General features: G+C 51.3%; 6 protein-coding genes and 1 non-coding gene across 7 annotated transcripts; 4 read left to right on the top strand and 3 right to left on the bottom strand.

Moving 5' to 3' along the window:
- Window positions 1-78: 78 nt before the first annotated feature.
- On the top strand, window positions 79-149 carry ALT_t002. Its single transcript has one exon. It is a non-coding gene; the product is annotated as a tRNA-Gly (tRNA).
- A 476-nt stretch (window positions 150-625) lies between these two features.
- ALT_0133 (INCENP ARK-binding domain-containing protein) lies at window positions 626-4706 on the bottom strand (the record flags this gene model as incomplete). The annotated part of the gene is made up of 5 exons (XM_033561547.2): window positions 626-1204; window positions 1261-1551; window positions 1605-4316; window positions 4381-4471; window positions 4528-4706. The coding sequence occupies 5 exons, from the start codon at window positions 4704-4706 to the stop codon at window positions 626-628; spliced, it is 3852 nt and encodes a 1283-aa protein (XP_033417438.2).
- A 1506-nt stretch (window positions 4707-6212) lies between these two features.
- On the top strand, window positions 6213-7661 carry ALT_0132 (reticulon family protein; the record flags this gene model as incomplete). Its single annotated transcript, XM_089598923.1, has 7 exons — window positions 6213-6257; window positions 6371-6401; window positions 6462-6578; window positions 6643-6674; window positions 6728-6845; window positions 6902-7098; window positions 7173-7661. The coding sequence occupies 7 exons, from the start codon at window positions 6213-6215 to the stop codon at window positions 7659-7661; spliced, it is 1029 nt and encodes a 342-aa protein (XP_089456587.1).
- Window positions 7662-11681: 4020 nt separating this feature from the next.
- Window positions 11682-13200, top strand: ALT_0131 (uncharacterized protein; the record flags this gene model as incomplete). Its single annotated transcript, XM_033561549.2, has 4 exons — window positions 11682-11928; window positions 11993-12108; window positions 12156-12240; window positions 12296-13200. 4 exons carry the CDS (start codon window positions 11682-11684, stop codon window positions 13198-13200), a joined length of 1353 nt encoding a protein of 450 aa, XP_033417440.2.
- Window positions 13201-13681: 481 nt separating this feature from the next.
- Window positions 13682-19091, bottom strand: ALT_0130 (DNA topoisomerase 2; the record flags this gene model as incomplete). Its single annotated transcript, XM_033561550.2, has 4 exons — window positions 13682-15517; window positions 15575-18544; window positions 18624-18947; window positions 19017-19091. The coding sequence occupies 4 exons, from the start codon at window positions 19089-19091 to the stop codon at window positions 13682-13684; spliced, it is 5205 nt and encodes a 1734-aa protein (XP_033417441.2).
- Window positions 19092-21464: 2373 nt separating this feature from the next.
- ALT_0129 (putative GTPase activating protein (Evi5)) lies at window positions 21465-24268 on the top strand (the record flags this gene model as incomplete). The annotated part of the gene is made up of 3 exons (XM_033561551.2): window positions 21465-22474; window positions 22533-22889; window positions 22942-24268. 3 exons carry the CDS (start codon window positions 21465-21467, stop codon window positions 24266-24268), a joined length of 2694 nt encoding a protein of 897 aa, XP_033417442.2.
- Window positions 24269-24415: 147 nt separating this feature from the next.
- Window positions 24416-24915, bottom strand: ALT_0128 (uncharacterized protein; the record flags this gene model as incomplete). Its single annotated transcript, XM_089598922.1, has 2 exons — window positions 24416-24769; window positions 24850-24915. 2 exons carry the CDS (start codon window positions 24913-24915, stop codon window positions 24416-24418), a joined length of 420 nt encoding a protein of 139 aa, XP_089456586.1.
- Window positions 24916-25169: the final 254 nt, after the last annotated feature.

Genomic DNA, 25169 nt, shown 5'->3' with positions numbered 1-25169 from the left:
GGACCAGGCTCTCTCGCAATTGAAGGACTAGCATACTCTGGAATATATAGCAAAGTAAGAAGGGAACTTCAACAACTAGCATCATTGGTCTAGTGGTAGAATTCGTCGTTGCCATCGACGAGGCCCGTGTTCGATTCACGGATGATGCATTCTTTTTTTTTTCCACCCCTCTCATTATCATTATTGGAACGGTTTTCCTCAGTCCCTCGTTTTCTTTTATGTTTACCTTTTCTCGTTCTTTTTCTTGATGTTTTTCCGTTTTGTTTACCCGTCTGCCCTTCGTAGTAGTTCTTAGAACGATGTTGTGTACAGCAGATACAATATATATCCCGATCAGATGGACTGTATGTAATATGGACTACAAGTCTATTGTATTCGACCGGGAGAAACCAATGCTTCGACTACATTAGAATACCTAAACTTATCCATAATCGTGTAAATTTAAATGCTTGGTTATGTTCCCAATAATGCAACTGCAAAGCTAATAGCGTATCAACGACCCGCAAACGCCGCCAGGTATGCCAATCACCCAATTTCTCCCAGAGTTCAGCTGTCGCTAGCAACGCAAACCCCTCAACATAAAGATTGAACAAATACCCGACCAAAATAAGAATGGAGGTAGGAATTATGAGTTAAAGGTCCAGCCGCCGTTGAGTCTCAGCCGTTGACGCTCGGCGAGGTCACGACGGATTTCCTCTTGGGTCAGTCCATCGGCACCAGACCAGTTGGCGCTGCTGGTACGCTCACGGAATTTCTTGATTTTCTTGTCCGCCTTGAAAGTCTCCTCCAGTGAGAACGGAGCGATGGGACCAAAGATTGAGTCCGCCTCCATGCCTTCCTGCTGGCGAAGGATATTCTCGAGCTCCTTAGGCTGAGCCCACTTGGGCACGGGGAGCATCTCCGCATCCGAGTCCTCATCCTCACTATCGGTAGCAATCTCGGGAAGATGAATGTTCTCGCCGTTGGGATAGTTGGGAGATGGCTTCGCCGGTGCCCTTTGAGACGAGCTGGCTCCTGGAGTCTTATGCCCAGGCAGCTGAGACGCGGCATTGCTTGGTTCTGCGAAGGGTATCTTGCCGCTTGCATACTTTGCCATATCCATGGGGTGAGCTGGCCTTTGGGGCTGGGCGGTTTTGAAGATCGAAGAGCCTTGCTGATGCGTAGACGTCTGTCCGTGACCATACATGGGAGGTTTCATGGATTCCTGCAATACAGATGAGCATATACGACCAGAGTGATTTGGAAATGGCGGGAGTCTACCTTGCGGATACCCGACTGTCTGATGGGTGGGGCCATTGTGGGTCGAATGGCGGACATAGGGTTGTGTTCGTCTTCCGTCTTCCTGCGCTTGGATTCCCCGGAAGGTTGGACAGTACTGGACTTCATAGCCGCGGGACGGTAGTTGGTTTCCTCATCCAACCCTCTCTTTGGTGGTTTGGCCGGATTGGGTTGAGGAGGGTTGATCGTCCGACTGAAAGGTTGGATGGATCCAAGCCGTGACGCGGGTCTGGCAGCCTGTGAAAGAGGTCTCTCTGGCTGGACAATTGAAGCCTAAATAGATGAAGTATCAGCATGGTTCAAAGCCACTCACGGGATTCACTTACCCGTTCACTAGTAGGTTGTTGACTGCCCTGTCTTTCCAATCTCCGTGCATTTTCCTGTCTCCGCTTCTCGATCGCCTGTATCTGGGCAGCCTTCTTCGCATCCTCAGCAGCAAGCCTTTCCCGACGTTCGGCCTCTGCTCGGCTGCGCATTTCCTGACGACGCGCGTCTTCTTGCTGCTGAGCAGCTCGCTTGCGTTCTACCTCACGTCTCTGCTCCTCCCTGCGGCGCGCCTCTCTTTCTTCCTGCTCCCTCTTCCTCTCGTTCGCAAGCTGAACCTTGCGCTGCGATTGGCTGGAGACTGAGCTCTTGAAACTGCTATTTGAAGAGGCGGTATGTAAAGAAGAATTGCTGGCCTTCTTTTTGAGAGTTGGCGGCTTGGAAGCCGAGGGCGGTACAGCGACAGAAGCACTGGGCTCCGGAGCGCTAGACGCCACAGAAGTGGATGCCAGTGGTATCTGGCGCGAAAGCGCGCTGCCAACACGAATGGAGACGGGCTGAGGCTTGGGTTTCTGGAGAACTTCACGAGCGGGCTTGACAGGGCGCCGATCGTTCTGCTTTGACTGCTGTTGGGAGACGGACATTCGACTGGGTGCTCGAGAACTAGTCTCATGGCTGGGCTCGGGCTCTCTGGATTGATGTCTCTGCAGCGGCTGTGCCTTCTTCGAGCTTGCTGGAGCGGCGGCTGCCGAAGGAGGAGCGTTACGTTCCTCTTCTTCCATCCGCGCCCTTTCCTGAGCAATCTTCAACTGAAGGGCTCTCTGGCGTTCCTCTACCCGCGCTTTCTCCGCCTCCTCCTCTTCTCGACGACGATCTTCAAGCTCTTTTTGCTTGCGCTTTTCTTCCCTCTCTGTCGAGCTTCGCGTTCTGCGCCCTTCCTGTCGAGGAAGAGGACTAGATATCTGGACTGGCCGGCGATCTTGTGTTTCACGACCAGCATCAGCGCTTGCACGATTGTACGAATGCAACCCTAGCTCATCAGGCGAGGACGCTTCTAATCTTGCTGCAGCTGTCACACTGCCAGTGTTCGTAAACAGACCTTTGGCAGATCTCATGATGGATTGAAGTTTCAACTTGGATGCGCTCAGAGGGCCATCATGACGCTCGGCAGCGGGAGACCCCACTGGTGTTGTGGAAGCGTGGTGGCTCCTGTTGGACACTGACGCACTCTTCTGATGAGCAGGCCGTTGGGGTGAAGAATAAGCTGGTGTTGAAGACTTTTCACGGATTGATTCTGCGACGTTTCGGTTGCTGGCTCTCGCCGCGTCCGCGTCGATCTGATTCTGAGTTCGTGGTAGCGAAACCTTCTCACTGTGTGCACGACTCGTTTCATTCGTGGGCTCTTTCACCTTCACTTCCGTTTTCGGGCTTCTGGGAGCATGTGCTTTCTGCGGAGACTCTATTGGCTTGATCCAGTCGTCCGCGTCGATTGCCATAGGCTCCGGTGCAGCCGGCTCGCGAGATTCCTGATTGAGTACCTCTGACTTTGCACTGGCTGCCGGGAGCTCGGGATAAACAACGTGAGCGGAGGATAGACCTGAAACGGATGGGATGGACTTCGTGGGCCGCGAGGGTTGAAGTTTGCCAAGCATGCTAATCTTTTCGTGAAGTCTCTGAGTGGAAGACTTGGTATGGGCCTTGCTAGCTGTGGCGTCTGCTTCTGCCTCAATATCATCCTGCAGCTGAGCACCTCTTCTACCTTCATCAATGTCCATATCGTCATCCAGCGCTGGCTCCTCATCCACAGCGGTATTTCTGTGTCCACCGGTCTGCCGACCAAATGAACTAGGACCTGCAGCATTATTCACTCTAGCAATATCAACGTGGCTTGTGCGAGAGAGTCTCGAGCCACCCAAGCTCTTCTTCAATAGTGGCTCCCGTGCAGGGAGCGATGCAAAGCTCAGACTGCTCTTGCGGATGGGAGGTCTTTCCGGAGTGGAGTTGTCCGAAGGCGTGCCGATGTCATCCAGGGAGTCAAGAGGCGTGTCGTCCTTTTCGTGGATATCTTCTTCCACCGGATCTTCTTCCACCGGAGCTGCTGGTCGTTTCATTGGAGAAGACTTGGTTGGCGATGTTTGTGGTTCCGCCCGTGGCTTGGACTCGGACTCCGACTCGGCCTCTGGTTCCCCCTCTGGTGCCGGATCTGCCACGACGAATGCTTCCGGCTGCTTTTCGTCTGGCTGAGGCGTGGAAGAAGCCGCCTTCTCCTGTCTTGGCGTTGTCTCATTGTTGATAGCCTCCACAGGCTCCCCCATAGGCTCGATCGTCTCTCCGCGTTGCCGTACGTCTTCCTGAGCTGAATGGAATGAAGCAGTTGTTGTACGACGATCAACAGACTGTCGCTGTGGTTCGTTTCGGTTTTCGTTGGCGGTTACGGGCTCGTCTTCGACAGGCTGGGTGGATGTCTGCGTCTCCGACTGCACTTGGGTGAGAACCACATCATCGTCCTGATCCTCCCCTTCATCGTCCGGCATGCCATGGTAGCCAGAATCAGTGTTATACTGGGGGAACGAGTTCAAGTTCTGGCTTAAATCAGGGTATTGAGGCTGCGAGATATTCTCCGCGGCATCCCTCGTCTTGGCTGGAGAGACTTTTGGCTCCGACGGTGCACTTGTGATAGGCGCAGCGGAGGGTTTGACGGGTGAACGGGCGGGGCTGACATTACGACTGCGGTCTCCTTGATTATGAGATGTTGTGAAGATCTCACTCAAAGGCTGTTATCGATTAGTACGAATAATCGAAGATCATCAAACATAGCAATGGGTGTGGCCAACGTACAATTCTGTTCTCATTTACATTCCGCTTCCGTGCTGTTCGAGGTGTCTTACCTCGGAGCTTTCCGGGAGTTTTGAACACGTCTGTAAGATTGCTATTTTGCAGTCAGCAAGGGTCAACGGTTTGATTGAGATGTAGATCAGAACGCACAATTGATTGCTGGCGAACACCTCTGCCATGTGCTCATTCAACCAATCCATTTCATGGCGCACAGGATACTCAATCTCTTCCATCTCCTGATCGACCAGCTGCGCAAAGTTCTCCTTCTCGGTTGAAATCCATGCTGCAGAGCCCACAGGCTTCTGCACCCTTGGTCCGGCAGGCGCCATGGCGATGTAAACAAATGCGATCGGAAGGATTTACTGGGCGGGTGCGGGATGAATCGGTGCAATCACGTAAAGGGCCAAGATGCCCGTTCTGAGGAGTCAGTACCAGGCGAGGTAATCATCGATTTATGGAGTGGTGCGGCTAATGTCTGTTGGCGAACAATGTGCTGCGGTCGCTCGTCGTCGGCGGAAGTTGAGCATCAAAACATCGGAGACGCGTGAGTCCTGCCAGATCACGTGATACACTACATCATGCACTCTGCCTGATTTTGCTGGCATCTAGATTTATTCTAATTCTACGCTGCGAATCCTCGATACAATGACATTTATACTCGCTCCTTCTCAAATAGCCAGCAGCTCGCTAGAAGGGTCATACCTGATGGCCAAAGCCTGCACCAGACTCTCTTGTTCTGCAGTCGTTTGATCCCTTGCTTCCAGCAGTGGAATCGGCCGGTGTCGGTGAGCCTCTCAGCCTTCACTACTGCCTCCTCCAGTGGGATAAACCAGTGCCAGAACGGAGAACAGTCAAAAGGGTTGACAAACTAGATCTAAGCTTTTGGACAGAACTCTGAACTGTATTTAAGAATTTAAGAGCATAGCTATTATAAGCCGCAATCCACCAACCAACTTGACGACTCGAGCAGAAGATCGAACAGCGGGCTCGTTAATGGGCGTTCGGTTCCTGCAATCAACAGCAGTGCAAACATGGTCTTTCAAATCAGCCTGTCAGAATCAAGATATCATTGTGAGATCATAGGTACTCGACGGCGTCCACCATTCGCCCATATGCGCGGGGTTGACTGTGTCTATTCAGCCACAATATTAATGCTGAGAGATCTGATCAAGTCCACATACAAATGGACAATGACCTTTGTATGTAGTAGTACAGCAGTAACACTGGAACTTTGCTTTCATGGATATGCTGCTTGCCAAGTTTGCAGAGTGTGGCGATAGAATGCCCCTATGATGTTGTTACTGCGTATGTCATCGCTAGGAAAAGAGTGCCGCTATCACATGTCGAAGGAGCCCAGAAATATTAATGGTAGCTCTGTCAGACAATCCTACCGCCATGTACGGAGTAGGTAGCAGTCTTCTAATGCTTCGAGACGAGAACTAATTAATGAACAATAAATGACGTTTATTATTGCAGAATAATACTTGAGTGGATCGTCCCCTTAACTCGACAAGAGAGAAAAGGCAGTGAAGCACACGACCAGACAAGCCCGAACCTGTCCGGGCTCGCTTGTATTGCATCACCACCAAAACAGGCCGGATCGAACCAGACTAGACTAAAGCACGACCCTCTCCTTATCTTTTTTCTGCTGCTGCTGCCCCCATCCACATCCGTTCATCCCTCTCTTATCCTTCTCTTCTTCAAACACTCCTCCTAATCTCATCGACTTCATCTGTTTAAATCCGGAACTTCATTTTCTCACGGAACCCCTGACAACAAAATCATCTTCATACTCTGTGACCCAAGTTCTAGAGCTTTCCACACAAACTTCCGCCATGGCCGAAGGTGACGTGAGCTATCCCAACCCTAACGGCAGTAAGGTACGTTTGGAGCAGACATAGGCGACTTCCTTTGAAGACAGGAATGCTAACTACAACTGCTATCTATAGTTTGTCATTTCCCTACGGCCTAGCGTTACATAGACTGACCTTAGAATCTAGGCATCAGAGATGTTGTGACGAACGGTACAGAATGAACTCAATCGATAGCGGAGATATCAAAGTTCTAACAAGATTGCTTTGCAGGTCCTGTTATTGACAACATCAAGTCTGAGGCCTCGCGTACCCAAGAGGAGTTGCGCGATCTGAGATATTCGAGCTCAACTCCGTCAACGACCACTGCGACCGGCCAGCCCCTGACATGTATGTCAAGCAATTTTTAAAGTCAAGCTAGTAACCTCAGAAAACAGAGCTAATGATCGCATAGACTATCATTCCTTGCTTTACAGACTCCTGAGCGTGAGTTATCTCCTGGTCTGGTCTCAATTTTATATGTTGCTGACATGCACCAGTGGGAGCAACCAAGAGCTACTGCCGTTTCCTTTGTGAGCGTCATCGCTTTTATCTTTGCCGCCCGTTACCTGCCCCTTCTTCGCTGGTTCTTCAAGTTTACATATCTGGCTTTGGGATGTGAGTTGATACTGGTTGGTGCATATATTGCGATCGTTGGCTGATTGAGATGGTAGTCACTGCTGCGGCCGAAATTGGTGGTCGTCTCGTGCTGTCACAGGGCCTCGCCAGCTCATTCCGTCCTCGCAAATACTACACCGTCCCCAAGGAAACCGTTGAGGCAGTCCTGGAGGACCTTGAACAGCTCGTCGACTTCCTTCTTCTTGAGTTCCAGCGTATTCTGTTCGCCGAGAATGTGGTCCACACTGTTGCTGTATGTTTAGCCTCGAATATGCTTCCTCTTATTGTCCTTTTGAAGTACGGGCTCAGCGCTGACGGGAGTTGCAGGCCTTCTCTGCCGCCTTTACTGCCTACTGGCTGATCAAATTCCTCCCATTCTGGGGATTGTCGCTCATTGCTGTCACCATCGCGTATCTGGGACCGCTTGTCTACATCAACAACCGCGAAGTCATTGATGCTCAAATTGAGAATGTCCATGCAATTATCAACTCCCAAGCGCACCAGTTGAAGGACCTCGCCGAGGAGCGTACCCATCATGCCACCGGTCTCGTGAAGCAATACGTCGGTGACTACAGCGCCAAGGCTCAGGAGTACATTGGCCACCGCCGCAGTACTTCACCAGAAGCTACCAAGGCCGCCGGTCCTGTTGTCAAGAAGGAGCCTAGCGCCGAAGCCATTGTCAAGCAGGAGCCCATCCCCGAACCCGTCATCAAGACAGCGGACTTCCCGGAGGCTCCAAAGCAGGAGCCGGTAGCAGAACCGATTGAGCACAACCGTCAGCCTCTGGAGTCCAGGGAGCCTCTGCTGGCTGCTTAAGTGCGCAATTTGGTCTCATTGCTCGTCTATTGACCTGCTAGCCGGTCAAAGATATGATGACATCGGACATGGATTATGCTAACGGGCAAGCGATCTAGTATTGCTCCTGCGAATCGAGTTTGGGTAGAATTGGATTGTACATTGTGACTCGGGACGGATGGTTCGGCGTGCATGATGTTAAGATGGTATGATTTCTCAGGGTTTCTTTTTCTCTTATTTCCCTTTACAAGGGTCTTCTTTTCTGTGTGCAATCGAGTCTGCGTTGACACTCAGGTTTATTGTCTAAAAGCTTCACCATCAGTATCCTGTGACATATGTAAATTTTTTTTTTTCTTTTTTTCATTTTCATTTTTCCTTTCTCCCCCTCTTCATGCTTTTCTAGTATCGTTGTATTTAAGATGCGCATCAGCGTGCTAAATGACATACGCTACGATCCGCCTCAAATTTATTGAGTTGTCTGCATCATGGTACTTGTGCCGAGTCTTGTTCTTGCGAAGGTCTGATCCGTCGGTCGACCTCCCCTTTCAAGAATGCCAATATGAAATAACCGTTTCGATCCTCGATTATCAACCCATGGCAGCCTCACGGCCTAAGGAGTGTAATGGCTCCGACTCGCCTCCTCTCAGGCAATGCTGCATCGCAATGCGGACCAAGTCCACGAAGCGTGGTACTTTGTTCCTAATACATCCAAACAGGACATAACGTTGTCTGTGATCTGCAGTAAGCGGGATGACCTCGCTCCTTTCCACCCCTTTACCCCAGATTGAGAGACGTCACACAAGTGTTGCCTGAGCTGTTTTATGATGCCGCAGTCGACAGGGGTCATCCCGCCCTGAGTCTAACGGGGGACACCCGGCAACGTCGCATTTCGCAACGGGCGTGCTTGACTGCGTGCTGTATGTCATGCCATGTCATGTATAATGCAGATTGAATAATTAAGGAGTTACCTAGGCTTCAGTACAACCCCCGGGTTGTATGTTAGCTAATGTCCAATGTAACACGAGAGTTCCTGACACATGGGTTGGGGGGTTGGGGAAGTGCTTCGATGCATCGTACTCTGTACCTCGAGGTCACGCGACTTGGGCTTGTTTGTGCTGTTTGCCTCTCAATAGAACAGTGACCTGGGCTGGAGCAGCCTGCTGTGTTGATATCGAGTCACTCATCAGCTTGAGGTCAAATGGGACACATGATCTGCACAGGCAGGCTAAGTGAAGTCATTGCATAATCTCTATTTTGATCCTGTGGCAGTCTGACTCACAGAAGATGGCATTGCTCGATGACGCATCCTTTGCCGTCTGTCGCATACGAGTAACAGCCTTGAGACTTTTCTGACTTCATTTTGAAAGCACAGGTATACACAGGATATCCGTCCATGGCGAAAATTGAGAGTAGTTTTTGCAAATGTAGTCCGTGTTTCGGACGTTGAGCTTCCCTCTCACCTTCTAGATCCTCGTTGTCTCAAACTTGAGAGGCTCTGGAATGGCAAGCGCAGGACTGCTCGATACCTACGGGATACTGCCACTGACTTGGCCGTGATGGATAAGAATATTTGCTGTTGTCTTTGGTTCAAGCAAGACCTCATACTCTGTGGATCAGCATGAGGCTGAGAATCCTCATCGCCAGTAGCCATCCACCTATTGTCCCCAGGCTTAGCTGCGGGTCTGAAGTACCGTTGACAAACCAATGCAGAGCCTTCAAAGAGGAAGCCTGAAAGGGTGGCAAAGGCGGAGCTGTCGACATCAACGAAACAAGCGGGTCCTCCAATAGACAGGCCATCAAGCAGGAATGACGACTGGGTACGCCACGGAGGTTGTGGACCTACTGCAGAGAAGCTGCATGGAAGGTTCCTTTGAAGTCTGTGGTCCTATAAGCAGAGTCTGCATAAACTGCGTCTCTGATGAAATAACTGCCCAGTGAGAGCTATGTCCTGTCATAGCGGTCTGTCGGAACCAAAGCCGTCAAGTCGACCAACGGGTGTCACTTCCAGGGAGCGAGGCTAGTATGGCATGCTCCATGTTATCGCAATGTCGCCTGACGGGCGGAAGCAGGGGGGTGGAAATAGAATGACTACATAATTTTGGGAGCTCCGTTGGTGTAACAACTGTTATTGTGCTTGTCCTCTTTCTTCGAAGGCTAGCCCGGCTTCACCCAAGAGCTGTATGGTTCTGAAATGAATTGTCCCTTTCGGACTATTTACCACGGCAGCTCAATTTTTTATTCAATTTTTAGGTTGTCTCTGACCAGATCCGACTCGGATGGAGCCAAAGTCGCCCTTACGGACAAATTTACGGGCAATACTGGGTCTCACCTGGCTCAAATGGCTGATTTAGCGGGAACTCGTTGGTTGGGAGCAAAAGCAGCTTCCCGTCGTACAGGAAGAAAGCGCCATGCAGCTATCCGCAGTCTCAGACCTCCCTACTGCCCGCCTCGTCGAGCCGTCGCTGTTGAGCCCGTTCGTTCATTGGCCATTTTCATCTGGTCAGGTCTAATCTTCCGGATGATCTAGCGGTTGATACCATCTTCTAAGGTCGAGGTCATCGACATGGATGGTTGATATCAAGTTGTGAGGGCAAAAATAGTGACCAAAACACTATTTCACCAACCGGGAACGGGAACAACCACAGATGGTCAACACAAAATGAATTAGTATTGCGGTACGAAAGTCTGTCGATACCCTTTTTTGTTTTCCATGGCTATCTAGTCCCTTTGGGGTCTACGCTCGTCAGACCGCTGTCTCCATCTGTTTGCATGGTGGGGATCTGGAGCAAGAGCAGCAATAGACATGGTCCGGCTATGCAAGACCTCCACATGGTGGCAGCCGTTCCTGAAACGTGATCTACCATGTCTCTTCATTAGGCCTGCGTCATCTCTTGGTCTTGGGTAGCTGCAGATCAGGAGTGGAACAGGTGAAGCCTCGAGAAATTGGAGGGCATGCGTTACTTTTGATCGGGCTAGTAGGGGTCACAGGTCATGGCCGGGCAGTGAGAGGGGAACGGGAGTTGGAGGAAGAGGGAGGAAGGGGAGCAAGCTTTCTGTCATTGTCGAGCTGGCGCTAATTGAAGCTCTGTTGCAACCGAACCGTTGTCTGGTTATACCTTGGGAGTACTTGCTATACTCTAACGGTGCTTGAGGTAGGGCAAGTCTGGACTCGCCATCGCAGCCTGGCCAATCTGAACGTGTACCTCGTGATGAATCCTGGGTCCAAGTACCGGTGAGGTTGTTCTCATGCCGAAGACTTTCCCACCTCACCTCAATCCAAGACATCCGCTCAACCCAGACGTCTAGATCTGGAGTCTAGTCGTAGGCCTGGGTTCACCGCTGCCTCCCCGTTATGGAACATTGCCTCGCAAGAGAGGATTGCACTTGCTGAGGTTACTTCTCAGTTTGGCTGGCCGGACAAACAGAATATAGCCATTTGGGCAGCTTTCCTAAGACGCCGTCACTTGCATCCACTTTTAGAAGGGAATGCAATTCAGAACAAGCCTCCTAACAAAGAAGTGAAAAGGGTGCTCGCCCACTTGTCTCTTGTGAGGGCCTCCAGCATTCTATTTTCTAATTTGACTCTTTGGGCTAGTCCGGTGATCGCCCAAAGCAGTACGGTAACCACACATTTGCGTACCCTTCGTACCCGTCTCTGCATCTCCCATCCTTTTGTTTCCATTGTCTCTTATATTTTCCTTTGGCACTGGGCAAGGCCTTCTAGAATTCTTTCATCCTCAGTGTCTTAGGGATCAGATCGGAAGGATTGACTTTAGCCTCATCCTCTGCTGTTCCTCAAGTCAGATAAATCCTCTCTCAACCTTGACCTTTTTGTCTTCTTCAGTGTCTCTCTTAATCTCCAGCTTCGAAGAGAAGGTTATCTCCAAAAGCACTCACTGGAGATCCGCTGACTGTACATCAATCTCCACCTTCGTTTCGACCACTGTTTACATGGCGTCGATAGCATCCTTGTTGAATCCCCTTCCCGGCCCGAGCCAACTATCATTACCAACCCAAACACTGGCAAGCTCTGCAGCCAGTATGGCTTCTAATACGCCCCGTCCTAAACGGCCTAAGGTCGCCAAGGATGCCGCGATCTTCACAAAGGCCAAGCCCAGGGGCGAGGTTCGGTACCCCCCTTGCGAAGAGCGAGACGAAGAGTTGGCTCGAAAGCACCGCGAATTTCGCATCCATCCCATGGGCGATATTGTAGAGTACGCAAGACACATACCATATAACAGTGACAAAAAATCGTTCCAGGAGCGGACTGGTCGGGAGAGTTTTGAGGGTGAGTCACAGCAGCCAACACCACACCGCATTACAAGGGGTGCTTTTGCTTACAAGCTCTCTAGTCTTTCAGTATACGTTTAAACTTCCTGGCGACGAGAAAGAATGGATCGTGATGTGGGATTACAACATTGGCCTTGTGCGGACGACACATCTCTTCAAATGCAATGACTATTCAAAGGTATACACAACGACTTTGGCTAGTAGTTCCTGACTGACTGAGATCAGACGACACCAGCCAAGATGTTGAATGCCAACCCTGGTCTTCGTGAGATTTGCCACAGTATCACTGGGGGAGCACTTGCCGCCCAAGGTATTTGACTGTCATTTTCTGTCCGTATTCTCCTGCTGACTCTTTACCTTTCGAGGCTACTGGATGCCATATGAGGCCGCAAAAGCGGTGGCAGCGACATTCTGCTGGAAGATCCGACACGCCTTGACACCATTATTCGGCCTGGATTTCCCGTCGATGTGCATCCACCCTCAGGACCGAGGACGGTTCGGCCGTATGGTCATTGACCCGGCTATTGTAAGAAAAGCTACCGAGACAGCAAACTACTACCGCATGCTTGAACTCCAGTCTCCATCGCATAGTTCCCTCCGCCTTCTCAGGACAGGAACCAATTTCCGTCCGAACTCACCAGGGAGCTCTGGGTTCGTGAAGCGACTCATACCCCGATCCCAACAGCACCGATACCCAGATACTAGGAGCGGCTACGGGTCGTCCTCACCCGAGTACCATGGCGACGTATACTGCGTCTCTCCAGTGAGCCCCTTCCGGAATAGCTTCACCCCCGTCAACACACCCCGGAGCTCTGAGGTGATCTGCTCCGACGTACCCTCGCCGCGAGCGATGCTCGCTACCATCGCCCCACCGCCCGACAGAGAACACACAGCAGGAAGCGAGGAGGATTCCGGGTCGGACGAGACGGGTTCCTCGACCGTGTACACGGAGAGTACCAGTACCGCGACAGAGGTCCTCTCCATGGATCTTGATGCCGACGACGATGACGATGACGAGGATTACCGCGAGAAAAGGGATCGAAGCGATAAGGGTTCCGTCAAGTTGTCGAGCCTTGACCACAACCGGAAGATCGAGACCCGGTCCAAGCGGAAACATAGCTCTGCGCTCTTCGCGCGAGAAGTCAAGGCCGCGCATGCCTTGCTGAGTCTGCACATGCAAGAAGCCACGGGCAGTGACGGCGATGAAGAGCCTCTGCTGATGGCCTCGCGGTGCTCGAATAGTAGGAAGAGACGGAGGGCATCTGCTTGATGTTTCGGTCTTGATGAGTGATGATGACGACGAGGCCAAGTTAGAAGGATGGGGCTGGCGTTGTTTCATTTCTACTTGGTGTATTGTCCGGTCTGGTTTGCTTTCGCTTCACTTTACATGATACATGCTCAGCAGAGTCTGCACATCAAGAAAGAGGCGGCATTTCTATATTCGATCTATCATCATGGATAGCTGTTGATTACTGTGCGTGTTTCGTAGCGAGTAAAGTAATCTCTGTCTACTGTCTAGTATTAGGTTCGGAGTCGGTCCATATGGACGTAATTGCATGGTAACGCGAGTTATATTATGTCCCAGGCATGATAGTAACTCAGTATGTATGAAGCTGATCTAAATGAAAGAACCCATAGACAAGACGACACCAACGAGATGTAACCATAGAATCCAAGTACAAGAAGAAAAGGAAAACAGAGAACAAAGAGCGGGTATCCAGACGATCAACGCCTATGGACACTCTCTCCCTCTACTCACTGTCCTCATCAAAGTCATCGCCCGAATCTCCATCATCATCCTCGCTGTCATCCTCAATCACGTACGTCTTCTTGGCGGCCGCAGTCCGGCGAGCTGGTCGGGCAGCAGTCTTCCGCTTAGGGGGCTCATCGTCTTCCGAAACGTCCATCTTGCCTGCCGGAGAGTCCAGGATGTCGTTGGCCATGGCATCGATGTCGTCATCTGACAAATCGTCGACAAGCTGCTTCTTCTTGGTGGCTGTCGCCTTGGCCTGCTTGGATGCATATGCCTTGGCGGCAGGGGATAGAGTCGTCTGCTTGAGACTAGGCGCAGGAGCAGCCGGCTTAGCCGCTTCCTTCTTTGGGCGGCCACGCGGCTTGGGGGCAGCTGCGGGCTTCGAGGCCGCAGCCGTGGTCGCCGACTTGCCCTTGGCAACTGGCTTAGCCTTGGCAGCTGGCTTCACGGGCTCGTCGTCGTCATCATCCTCCATGTCAAAATCATCATTGACTTTGGTCTCCTTGGGCTTGACCTGTAGCGATCGGCGGGGAGAGTTCTGAGGGATTAATTTGCTGTAGTCCGTCTCATCTGCATCGAAATCGGTGGATAGCTTCGAGGGCTTGGAGCTGTTGACCTTCAAGCCAGAAGAGCTGCTGCTCGGTCTGGATCGCTCGGAGAAGAGCTGGCGTGAATCGGTCGTGGAGTCAGCGGTAGCGCCTCCAATGCCCTTGACCATCTTGCTCACATCGCCAAGAAGATCGTCGCCGTTATCGCTGTCGGAGTCGTCCAGGGCCGTATAGTTTGTGATTTTCCGGCTTGTCCGAGTCGGCTGGGACTTGGCGGACTTGGCTGCCTCGGCTTTAGCAATCTCCATGAATTCATCGTCATCAAGCTCGTCGTCATCCTCGTCCTTGGGCTTGGGTTTTGCCTTAGCGGCGGCTCTGCCCTTCTTAGGAGCGATGTCTTCAGAATCATCATCGTCCTCTTCCTTCGGCTGAGATGCTGGTTTGGCAGGCCCGCGACTCTTCTTTGGGAGTATTTCTTCGCCCAAGTCATCCATAACTTCATCCTCATCCTTTACCTTGGTAGCTGCCTTGGTTGTTGCACCCCTGTTTTTCTTCGGTAGCACTTCTACCTCGAAATCATCATCAGAATCGCCTCCATCGCCAGAGGGAGCAGAAGCGGGAGCAGGCTTCGCGGATGGCTTGCCCAAGTAGCTGAGAAGGCCACCTTTAGGTTCTGCCTTCTTTGCTGCCGCTGATTTCTTAGACTTTGGAGCCGCAAAGTCTTCGTCGTCCGAATCGTCGTCCAGCGCCGCCTTGCGCTTCTTGGTTGCTTTCCCCCGACCGGCGGCAGTCATGAGCTTCGCCGAGGTACGGCGGCCCATATTAGCGACCTTGCGCTGGCGGCGGGCTTCATCCTCAAGCTGGAATCGCCATTCGTTGATAAAGTCATCAAGATCGCGCTTCCAGATATCTTCCTTGGAAAGCTTGATTAAGGCGTCCATCTCAACCTCCCTCTCTCCGATCTGTCGTCGCAGCTTTTCCACGCGCTCGTGGGTCAGAGACCACAGAGGCATGCCAAGGAGATAATCGTAAGCGCTCGATAGGACCTCAGTCTCGTCGTTGCCAGACTCGTCTTCTTCTTCCTCCACTATTGGCGCATCCTCACCCGCCTTCACAGCATCAATCACCTTGGGGAAGGCCTTGAAGCCATGTTTCTTCAACTCGGCAACAAGAACAGGTTTCTTCTTCTTCGAGATGACAAGATCACCGTCAATAATCATCTGCACGAAACGAGCCTGGTTGGTGAGCTTGTCCAGCTCCTTCTGAAGTTCATTGAGTTGATATTGCTAGATAACGTCCAAGTTAGCATGCCTTCAAGTACGCAAGGCGTCAGAGCCACATACCTTGCGACGTTCGTAAAACTTGAGACGAACTGCGTAGAATTCCTTCAAGATGTCGTCGACAGAAGCGTACTTGGTGATTCGGCCTTCAGGGTCAAAAGCAACCAGATTGGTGGTTGCGATGGTCTTGGACAGCTTGAACTTCTCCTCCAATCCTTCCGCCACGGCGGACTTGATGTTCTTCTCGTCCATTTGGATGACAAAGTGCACCTTGGTGTGCGTGTTGTAATCCTTGTAGTCCTTGATGAAGGACGGCGTTTTCTCGGCCTTAATAATTTCCTCAAGTTTATCCTTGAAGTCCTGTGTCCAGGTGCGGATGGGAAGTTCAGTAATCTCCACCTCCTTGTCGCCCGTCTCCTTGATAATACCGCTGAACTTGAAGCGGTCGCCTCCAAGAGCAGTGACTTCGCCGGTGAACCCGCGGAACCATGGCTGCATGGGCTTGACGGGCTGGCCGTCCATCAGCCGCTTCAGGTTGTCCACAATGTCTTCGGGATTATAGTTTGGAATTGAAGAACTCCAACCAGTGCCGATACCGTCAGCACCATTGATCAGAATCAGAGGCACAACGGGAACGTAGACCTCTGGCTCAATCTTTTTGCCGTCATCCTCGTTGTAATTGAGAAGAGGGTCGTCCGCAGCGTGGAACATACGACGCGCAAAGGGCGACAGTCGCGTATAGATATAACGAGCACTGGCACAATCTTGACCACCTTGGAGACGACTTCCAAAATTACCACTGGGCTCGAGGCAATTGATGTTGTTTGATCCGACAAAGGTCTGTGCGAGACCGACGATAGTCTGCTGCAGGGAGGCATCACCATGCTGGTACGCGGTCATACCGGAGACATGCCCTGCCAGTTCAACCACTTTCATATCCTTCTTAAGATTGCGACGGAAACACGTGTACAGGACTTTACGTTGACCGGGTTTCAAGCCATCGACAACAGAAGGGATCGACCGCTGATTGTCCGCCATACTGAACAGGATGAGCTCTTTGTTGATGAAGTCGGTATAGGTGATCTTCTCGACGGAATGATCCAGGAAGGTCCCAGGTTTGAACTGGCGAAGCCATTCCTTTCGCTCGTCGGCCTTCTTCTTCGAAAAGGCAAGCTCAATGAGCTCCGTCTCGTGATCCTGCATGGTATGGAACTCCTTCAGATGGCGGTCGAGGTCACGGAAGTAGACCTGGGCATCTTCAGTCGTGCTCGTACCCAGACCCTTGTAGTACTTGTGTTCCCAGCCACGTTCATGCTTGTGCTCCTCTTTCCAGGCCTCATACTCGGGCATGGTGAAGAACGAGCGTTGCTTGGTAGGGTTCTTGGGATCGCCCTTCCAAACCTTGACAATAGGAGTGATGAACTCAATCAGGAATTCTGGGATCTTCAGCAGACTAGGAAATTGAGCCTGGAGGAAGTTGATGAGTAAGCCCTTGATATGACTGCCGTCATGATCCTGATCGGTCATGATCATCAAATGACCGTAGCGCAACCCGCGGGTGTCGGTGTATTCCTTCTTGTGCTGTAAACCCAGGAAGTTCTTGATATTTTGGATTTCCTGGTTCTTCGAAATCTGCTCAAAAGAGGCATCGCGGACATTGAGCAACTTTCCTCGCAAGGGGAAGACACCGAAAAGATCGGGTCCGACCACGGCTCGCCCGGCCATGGCAAGACCCTTGGCCGAGTCACCTTCGGTCAAGATGAGAGTGCAGTGGTGACCATCCTTGGTACCAGCCTTGTTGGCATCGACCAACTTCGGGTTGTTCATGCGGGTGCGACGCCCACCATCTGTTTTCTTCAACAACTGATCCGCCTTGGCTTGCGCGAAGTGCAGGATGTTGTTCATGACTTCGGTCTTCAGGATCTTCTTGTAGAAGTCCTCTTCAAGAACACATCTGCTGCCGAACTGGCTCGACTTTGTTGTCAGCTGCTCCTTGGTCTGGGAGGTGAACGCCGGGTTCACGATCAGAGCGTTCACAAAAATGAAGATATGGTTTCGAATTTGGGCAGGCTTCAGCGTCGCTCCGTTCTTGTTCTTCTTCTTGACTTGGTCGGCCAACCTGGCGCAGATTTGATCCGCAATGTAGTTAACGTGGGTTCCTCCCGAGGTGGTAGCAATGGAGTTAACAAAGGACACCTGATGGAAAGAGCCGTCCGAGACTGTAAATCCGATCTCCCAGTGAGGGTCTGGACTGCAGGTGATGATTTCGTCCTTGGCATTGGTGTCCTCTTCGCCCCGTTCTCGGCGGATGGCCTTGGTGTACATTTCCATGTACTTCTTGAAGTTGCGGACTGGGATGCGGCTACCATTCAGCTTGACGGCAACCTTGGCAGTTCCTGCCAAATCGTAGACACGACGTTTGACGAGAGCTTCAAAATCATCGTCCATACCCTCCATTCCGAATTTGGCGTAGTCGGGCTTGAAGGTAACTTTGGTGTAATCGTCGCCCTTGGCATCGGTGATCTTGGCCTTGCCCATCTTGGACATGTTGTTGGTCCAGGTCTGCTTGTACTTCTTCTTTTGACGGGAGTCTTGAGTTTCGATGGTGAACTCGGTGGAGAAGACGTTGCAAAGCTTAGCACCGAAACCGTTACGACCACCGGTCACCTTCTTCTGGGTGTCGTCATAGTTGGACGAGGTGAGAAGATGGCCGAAGATCAACTCGGGAACGTAAATCCCTTCTTTTGCATGAATCTCGATGGGAATACCGCGACCATTGTTCCAAACGCTGATCTCGCCCGACTCGCGGTCGATGGTCACACGTATCTCATCCATGTTCGCGTCATTTTGCTTGTTATCAGCAGCATTGACGACGATTTCGTCAAAGATCTTGTAGAGACCGGGCACATAAGAGACCTCCCTGTATTTCATTCCCTCCATTTCCGAATCGTACACCCACATAAGCTGAGTAGTTCGTTCGACGGACCCGATATATGTATCAGGACGTTTGATAATGTGTTCAAGTTGTGTAAGCTGGTAGATAGTGCTAGTTAGCATGCTTCCTCTTCATAGTGGAGTGCAAAGAGTGGTGCAAAATCAGCCAGCGACTCACCTTCTGGTACTTCTCTGACGCATTGGTGGACTTTGCAGGTTGATCGCCAACATCCCCTCCAAATGATTCATTCTCCAGGTCTGCAAGAGGCTTCGAGCCTCCTTTCTTGCTAGCGGGAGCCTTTTTGACCTTCTTGGGAGGTGTCTGGGAAAGAGAGGAGTCGTCGTTATCGGACATTCCCATGTCGTCAGACAGGTCATCCTCGCTATCGGGCTTGGATCGCTTTTTTGACGCGGTCGCCTTCGCCGCTGGCTTCGCTGTGAGTTTTGTTTGGGTCAATTTCTTTGGTGCCGCTTTCTTGGGAGCGGCCTTTGCCTTGGGTTTCTACGAGAAGACAGGTGTCAGCACGAGCTGGTTGGATTGAGAAATTGCCAGATTTTTGAAAATTCATACCGGTGCAGACTCAGGGACGAAGTCGGAACTGCCGTCGTCCTCAAAGACGGAGCCCTCCATGATAGAGTCATCCATGATGAGGGAGTGTTATGAAAGACTCAAAAAGCACGAGCGGAGAAATGAAGCGGAAAAGAAGAGGCAAATCCGGGAGGGGGTCAACGAGTGACAAAAGGGTTAGTAGGAACGAAGAGATGCCAGAGACTAAACCTCCGGCATGCTCGTAGAAAAGGGTGAGCGAGAGATGATGATAAGAAGATGCGATTCACTCTCAATGCTCGTGTCGTCGAGTTCTTTATGTTCTTTTTTCCCTGTTGTTGACGCGCTGCTGCGGCTTGTGGTTAAGTTGCTGCCAGAAACTGCCTTCAAGCCACGGGGAATATTATTCTTCCTGCCGAAAGTGGCGCAAAACGGCCTAAAACGGAAATTCCTAAACAAGCTGGCCCAAAGAGGAAGGCGCGACCCAAACAATTGCAGGAGTGGAGGCGGGGAGGGGAAATCAACAACACAAAGTCAGCAGCAAACACTAAGAAACGAGGCTATCAAACGAGGCTACCATTTGTAGACAGATAAAGAGTCATGGGTCTAGATCTATTATTAGACCAAGCTGACCTTCGAGTTGATATCGAGCAGCTGTGAGATCATTTCGTCGAAAAGAGACCAAGTCGCCCTAGACAACCATAGGTCGTATCAGGCGCTATCAGAAGCTTTGGTTTCCAGCCAGCTATACATTCATTCAGAAATGTCATGTATTTCCTTCGTAATTTCTATTTGGCTCTATGCTAGGAGGGGTTTTAGTTGGAGGCCATGGCGAGACTGATGCTTGCCTAGGCGACCTGCCTGCCTCTCAGCAATATATAATAGCCGATCTCGGTCACAGCTTCTTAATGGAAGGCAGCTGTAGATAGGGCTTGACGACCGGTTGGCATGCTGGAGGGAATATGCCTATTATAATCATAAGAGTGAAAGTCTATATGCTACCTATCTCTCACTTCTTGTTCAGTTTTAGGCTGTTATTCACTTAGCGTCTAGTATACAATACATATCCTGTCGAGGCTTGTAGAGTTGAATAGGAACAGCTAACAACACAATATAACTAGTATCAGCAGCAGAATAGCCGTAGTGATTGGCCTTAGAAGTAGCAAATACACCTAGGAGCGATATTGAACAAGCCGGGGACATTGACACCTTAAGACTTAAGCCAAATTTATGGATTAGCAAGTCATGCGTAGGGCAGTACTCCGTACTTGTTGGCCCTCTGACGCGACATTTCACTATCAGTACGCTGATGTGCCTGAGCAGCCTTATCAATTAACATAGTACCAATTTTCAAGAGCTCAAAATCATCAGAAAAAGAAAACCAGAAGGACCATATCCTATCCCAATTCGACCGTGCGCTTTTTGGAGCGCATGGACAAATGTCGCGGCGATCAATCCCGACCGCCGGATTGAATCCACAACCAGTACGGATACTAATCATTATTTCCTAGGATCGTGACATGCTGTAGTTCTGATTCCTGATCCTATTGCAGTCAACTATCTGCTCAGTACCTAATTCATACCCATTCAGGGGCACCAAATTCAATCCATGGTTCAAAAATCCCCCCGTGCGGAGAATGACTGGTCTTAGGTGCCTGAGTGCCTGCGTGCCTTGCAGATCAGCCTTTACTCCAAATTCAGGGACAACTGCAGACAGACATGCTTGGGTTCTTCCACTCACGAAGCCAAGAAAATCATCTCCCTCAATATTGAACACCAGTAAACGGGAAAAGACGGTTAAACTGAAATCATCAATTATCAAGAATAATTATCATTGACCAAGGATCGACATGGGCGAGGCCTTGAATCGAGCAAGATGGATGATTCGTGGTTTTCGCGTTTCTCGAACACACCAAAAGTGGGCTCGGGCTGCCCCCTATTTCATCGATTCATCCTGTCATATCCCACTTATGAGTCTAAGGCCTTCCTAGCACTGCTGCTAGCCAAACAGCGCTGTCCGCTAAACCGGTTTAATTCATTATTCTAACACTCTGAGGATCCACCGTCTAGACTAGGAGTCCATAGACTCTAGTAGTGTCCTTGACACTAGCTTAGGGAGGAGCCTTGAAACACCACCGCTACTTCTCCCACCTCCCTCGACTCCTGCTGTACTGTTTTTTTCTCTCTCAGTTGGCTTGAGGTCTCACGAAGTCAGTGTCCGCCACGTTCTTTTTGCTCTCGTTTCAAGAAGCGATGCTGCCGTTATTGGCGGTTTATCGACCTCTCGTTCAGCTCCTCTCTCCTTATCGCCCTCCGGTTTTGGGTTAATCCCCTGCAGCTATTTGAATCTCACATAGATACTAGTTGCGGACTACAATTGAAGCCTTTTCTGACCGATTAATTGTTGAGGAACGTGTGATTAATCTACGGTGGACCATTCACGATCGTATCCTAATAAACAGCACATCGACAATGGAGAGCTCCGACCCGATCGCCTCTCGCGCGCATCCGTCGGACATCGTTCCCGATAACAATGAGCCAACGCATCCAAACCATACCGACTCGATGGTGACGGTCCCTCTGTCGGACGTGCAGTCCAATTCTGAACATTCGCAACCGGATTGGCGGATGCTTGATATTCCTCGGACGCCCGTCGAGTCGAGCTTGTCCAGGGAGGAAGAGGTATATGATGAAGATAATGTGGAAAGGGAAACAACGCCCACCCGCGACTGTTCGAAAACAGAACTTGCGACACATTGCACCTCGGCTGCTCCGTCTGTTCGGTCCCGTAGCAGCGAAGAATATGAGCGAGGCGATGCAGTCAATTGGGAAGAATTAGATAAAACGGAAGAGCAAGAGCCCCGTGGTGAGGGATCTGATGAATCGACTGCTCTTCTTTTGGCTCGGTTGGAGCAGGAGAACAATGCTCTGGCGACGAATCCCAAGTCTGTGAGTCAACACCGGCTGCAGACAAGGGCATCACGAGCGCACTCACTGCACCAAATCAAGCGGCTGATTAACGAGGACCCTCGATCGTCTCTGCGATACTCTCAGCTGCCCCCTCCTCCCATGACTGAGCTTGAGTTCTGGGCCGCCTTGGTCGCGGATTACCCTCAGACTGCCCAGCGATTGCCGACTTTGACCTCGAATAAAATCCGCGGCGGTATCCCGCCGCCGCTTCGGGGCGTAGTATGGCCTAGCTTGGCCGGGGCTCGAGATTCTTCTTTACTAGTCGAATATGAACGGCTGTGCGGCGAATCAAGCCCGTACGAAGGATTAATCGGAAAAGACATTGGTCGCAGTTTTCCTAACGTGGAAATGTTCCGCGACCCCCACGGCGAGGGGCAGCAGATGCTGGCTAGAGTTTTGAAGTGTTTCAGTCTCTACGATACTAAAATCGGCTACTGTCAGGGGCTGGGATTTGTCGTCGGACCTTTGCTGATGCACATGACCGATGCGGAAGCCTTCTGCGTACTAGTACGGTGGGTTTTCACTCAGACAAATATTGTTCTACCTTGAGGCCCGAACTGATTGTCACAGGTTGATGGATCACTATGATCTGCGGACATGCTACCAGCCTGATCTATCGGGTCTCCATTTGCGCGTCTATCAGTTCCAAAACCTCCTTGCCCGCCACCGTCCTGCTTTGTTCGCTCACCTGGAATCCTTAAATGTGGAGCCGATCTATGTGTCTCAATGGTTCCTGTCTTTTTTCGCAGTATCTTGTCCTCTTCCCATGCTTCTTCGAATTTACGATGTCATTTTCTTGGAAGGGGCGTGCGAGACCTTGATGCGGGTCGCCTTGTCGCTGATGCAGAGGAACGAGAAGAAGATCATGGCCTATACTGAGTTCGAGGACGTCATGCAATTCTTGCTGTCGAGGAGCTTGTGGGATACGTGAGTCTACACGAGCTTTAAAATTCATGCATGACCTGACTAATTTTCGCAGATACGCTTGCCATGCCGATGATTTCGTCAATGATTTTGTCTCCCTGACATCACTGGTCACCAAGGAAAGTTTGCAGGCATTGGAGGCAAGCTACAATCAATCGCAAGGGGTGCCAACCGGCATCACTTTCCCTCAGATGCAGGCTGCGGCGTCGAGATTCCTGGGCCGATTCTGGGCGGGATCCGGCTCTCAGACGAAGTCCTTCAATCTCAACCCCAACAACGGCAGTATGTCAGCTCGCGCCAGTGTCCGGCGGTCCGCCTCCAAACAGAGCATGACCTCCACGCTCAATTCGATAGAATCAACCTCCGATGCCAGTACAGCGCCGACAGAGCTCTCAGCGGAACCACCCAAGCCACGGGCCAAGTCGGCCATGTCGCACAATAAAGACCGTGATCTGCACTCACAGATCGAGGATCTGCTGATGGCGCTAAGCGATCTCCAGCGGCAGCATGCGGATCTTACACGGGAGCTGCAGCAGGAGCGCGAGGAACGGGAAGAGGACCAGGAACTGGCGAAGTCCATGTTGAACTACATCAAGGAGATGGAGGCGGATGATCCGCCTGCTGAGCTGATTAGCAAAGCGGAAGAGAGATTCGTGGACTCGGCCAGCGCTAAGCGCGTTTCGATCCCCCAGACGAAGCAGCAACTCCGTGAGGATCTCAACCGGTGGAAGGAGATGCACGAGGTCGAAGCGGGCCGGTGTCTCGATCTAACGCGTCGCATTGACGAACATGAACAAGAGAACTCGTCGCTGAGAGAACAGTTGCGCGAGGCTCGCAGTCGCATCCAGGATGGTTACCGAGATCGCCAACGCCTGGAGAGAACCATCCGGGAGCTGCGGAACATCAAGACGTCGACGCCCGACTCGCCACCCGAGACATTTGGCTCGCCGACCAGTGACGCGGGAGAGAGCCGTTCGCCCAGCGGGCTCCGCGAGCTCAAGCTGGGGCGGTCGAATTCGCAGAAGAGCACGACGTTCAACAAGAGATCGAGCAGCCTCGGACTGCAGTCGGTCCTGGCGACGGAGAACCACAAACCCGCAGCGGAGGAGACGCTGCTGCTGGAGCTGGTGAACGCCAAGACGGCCGAGGCGGTGGCCAAACAGGAGCTCGAAGAAGTCAAGGCGAAGCTGGACTCGTTGAGGAAGATGATCGGAGGGCAAGGATCATTGTCACGAAGCGACTCGCGCAATTCCTTTATTGGCCGGTCCTCGACGAATCTTGCTAAATCAGCCACGGAGCCGGTCAATAGTGGCGGAGGATTCTTCAGCGGCTGGGGGCGTCGAGCCGTATCTTCCAACGATTCGTACGCGGAAGCCAGGTGATTTTCGGCCTGTTGCATTGGTGTCTGGCATGTTGGATAGGCGTTTGGTTTTTCATCTTTCAAGTATATGATACCTTGTATATATCTCAGATTGTGCTAAATTGATACATATATCCACTTTCAAATCATTTAGAAAAGTAACTATTAGCTACCGAAAAGCAGCCCAAGCCTGCAACGCCCCCATAGCCGCAACAACCACCCCATTCGTCTTGACCCCCTTCTTGAAATACCACCCGGCACTCACCCACACAATCGCCGTCATCAACGCCGCAATCCCCTTGTTGATCGGCTCCGCCAACAGCGCCGGATTCTGCGCCCAGTTGTAATTGATCATTGCTGCAGTAGTCTCAGCTCCAGCATCTTTTTGTTTGCCAAAGGGAGGGGACAAACCAGTCATGAGAAAAAAGGCACTACCCTGATACCAGCCTGCCTTGGCACAGGTATAGGCTAGATTAGGCAGTTTGCGGAATTGAGGGAGGGATTGCCAGTCCCGTGCTGAGATCTGAGGCATTTAGTATGTATGAATGTTTGTACGTATGGACTCTGCAGATGCAGATGAGATGGGAAGGGGGAGAGTCTTACAGTATGGCCTACGGAGACGAGGAGCCAGCCGATGGAGGTGGCTTTGAGCGGGGTTGACAGGGACATTTTGGCTGTGCTGTTTTCTTTCTTTTGCGTGGTGATTGATGTGGTGAGGTGATGTGGAAGATAGGAGATGTGATATGGTGTTGAGATGAAAGGAATGATGATGACGCCAAGGCCGAGTTCCTCGGCTCAGGATGGTCATGATTCATGATCGTGATGTTATGCGCATATAAGTCGACTATTTTGGGTTTAGGGATATTTATACTCTAGACTGCGCACACTATAGACCGGATTATCTGCTAGTGATTGCTCAGTAC

This window comes from Aspergillus lentulus (genome assembly GCF_001445615.1).
Source record: "Aspergillus lentulus DNA, contig: Alt01, strain: IFM 54703, whole genome shotgun sequence".
In the NCBI taxonomy this organism is placed as follows: Eukaryota; Fungi; Ascomycota; class Eurotiomycetes; order Eurotiales; family Aspergillaceae; genus Aspergillus; species Aspergillus lentulus.
Note: the sequence above shows the minus strand (reverse complement) of the source record. Positions and strands in the feature narration are given on the sequence as shown.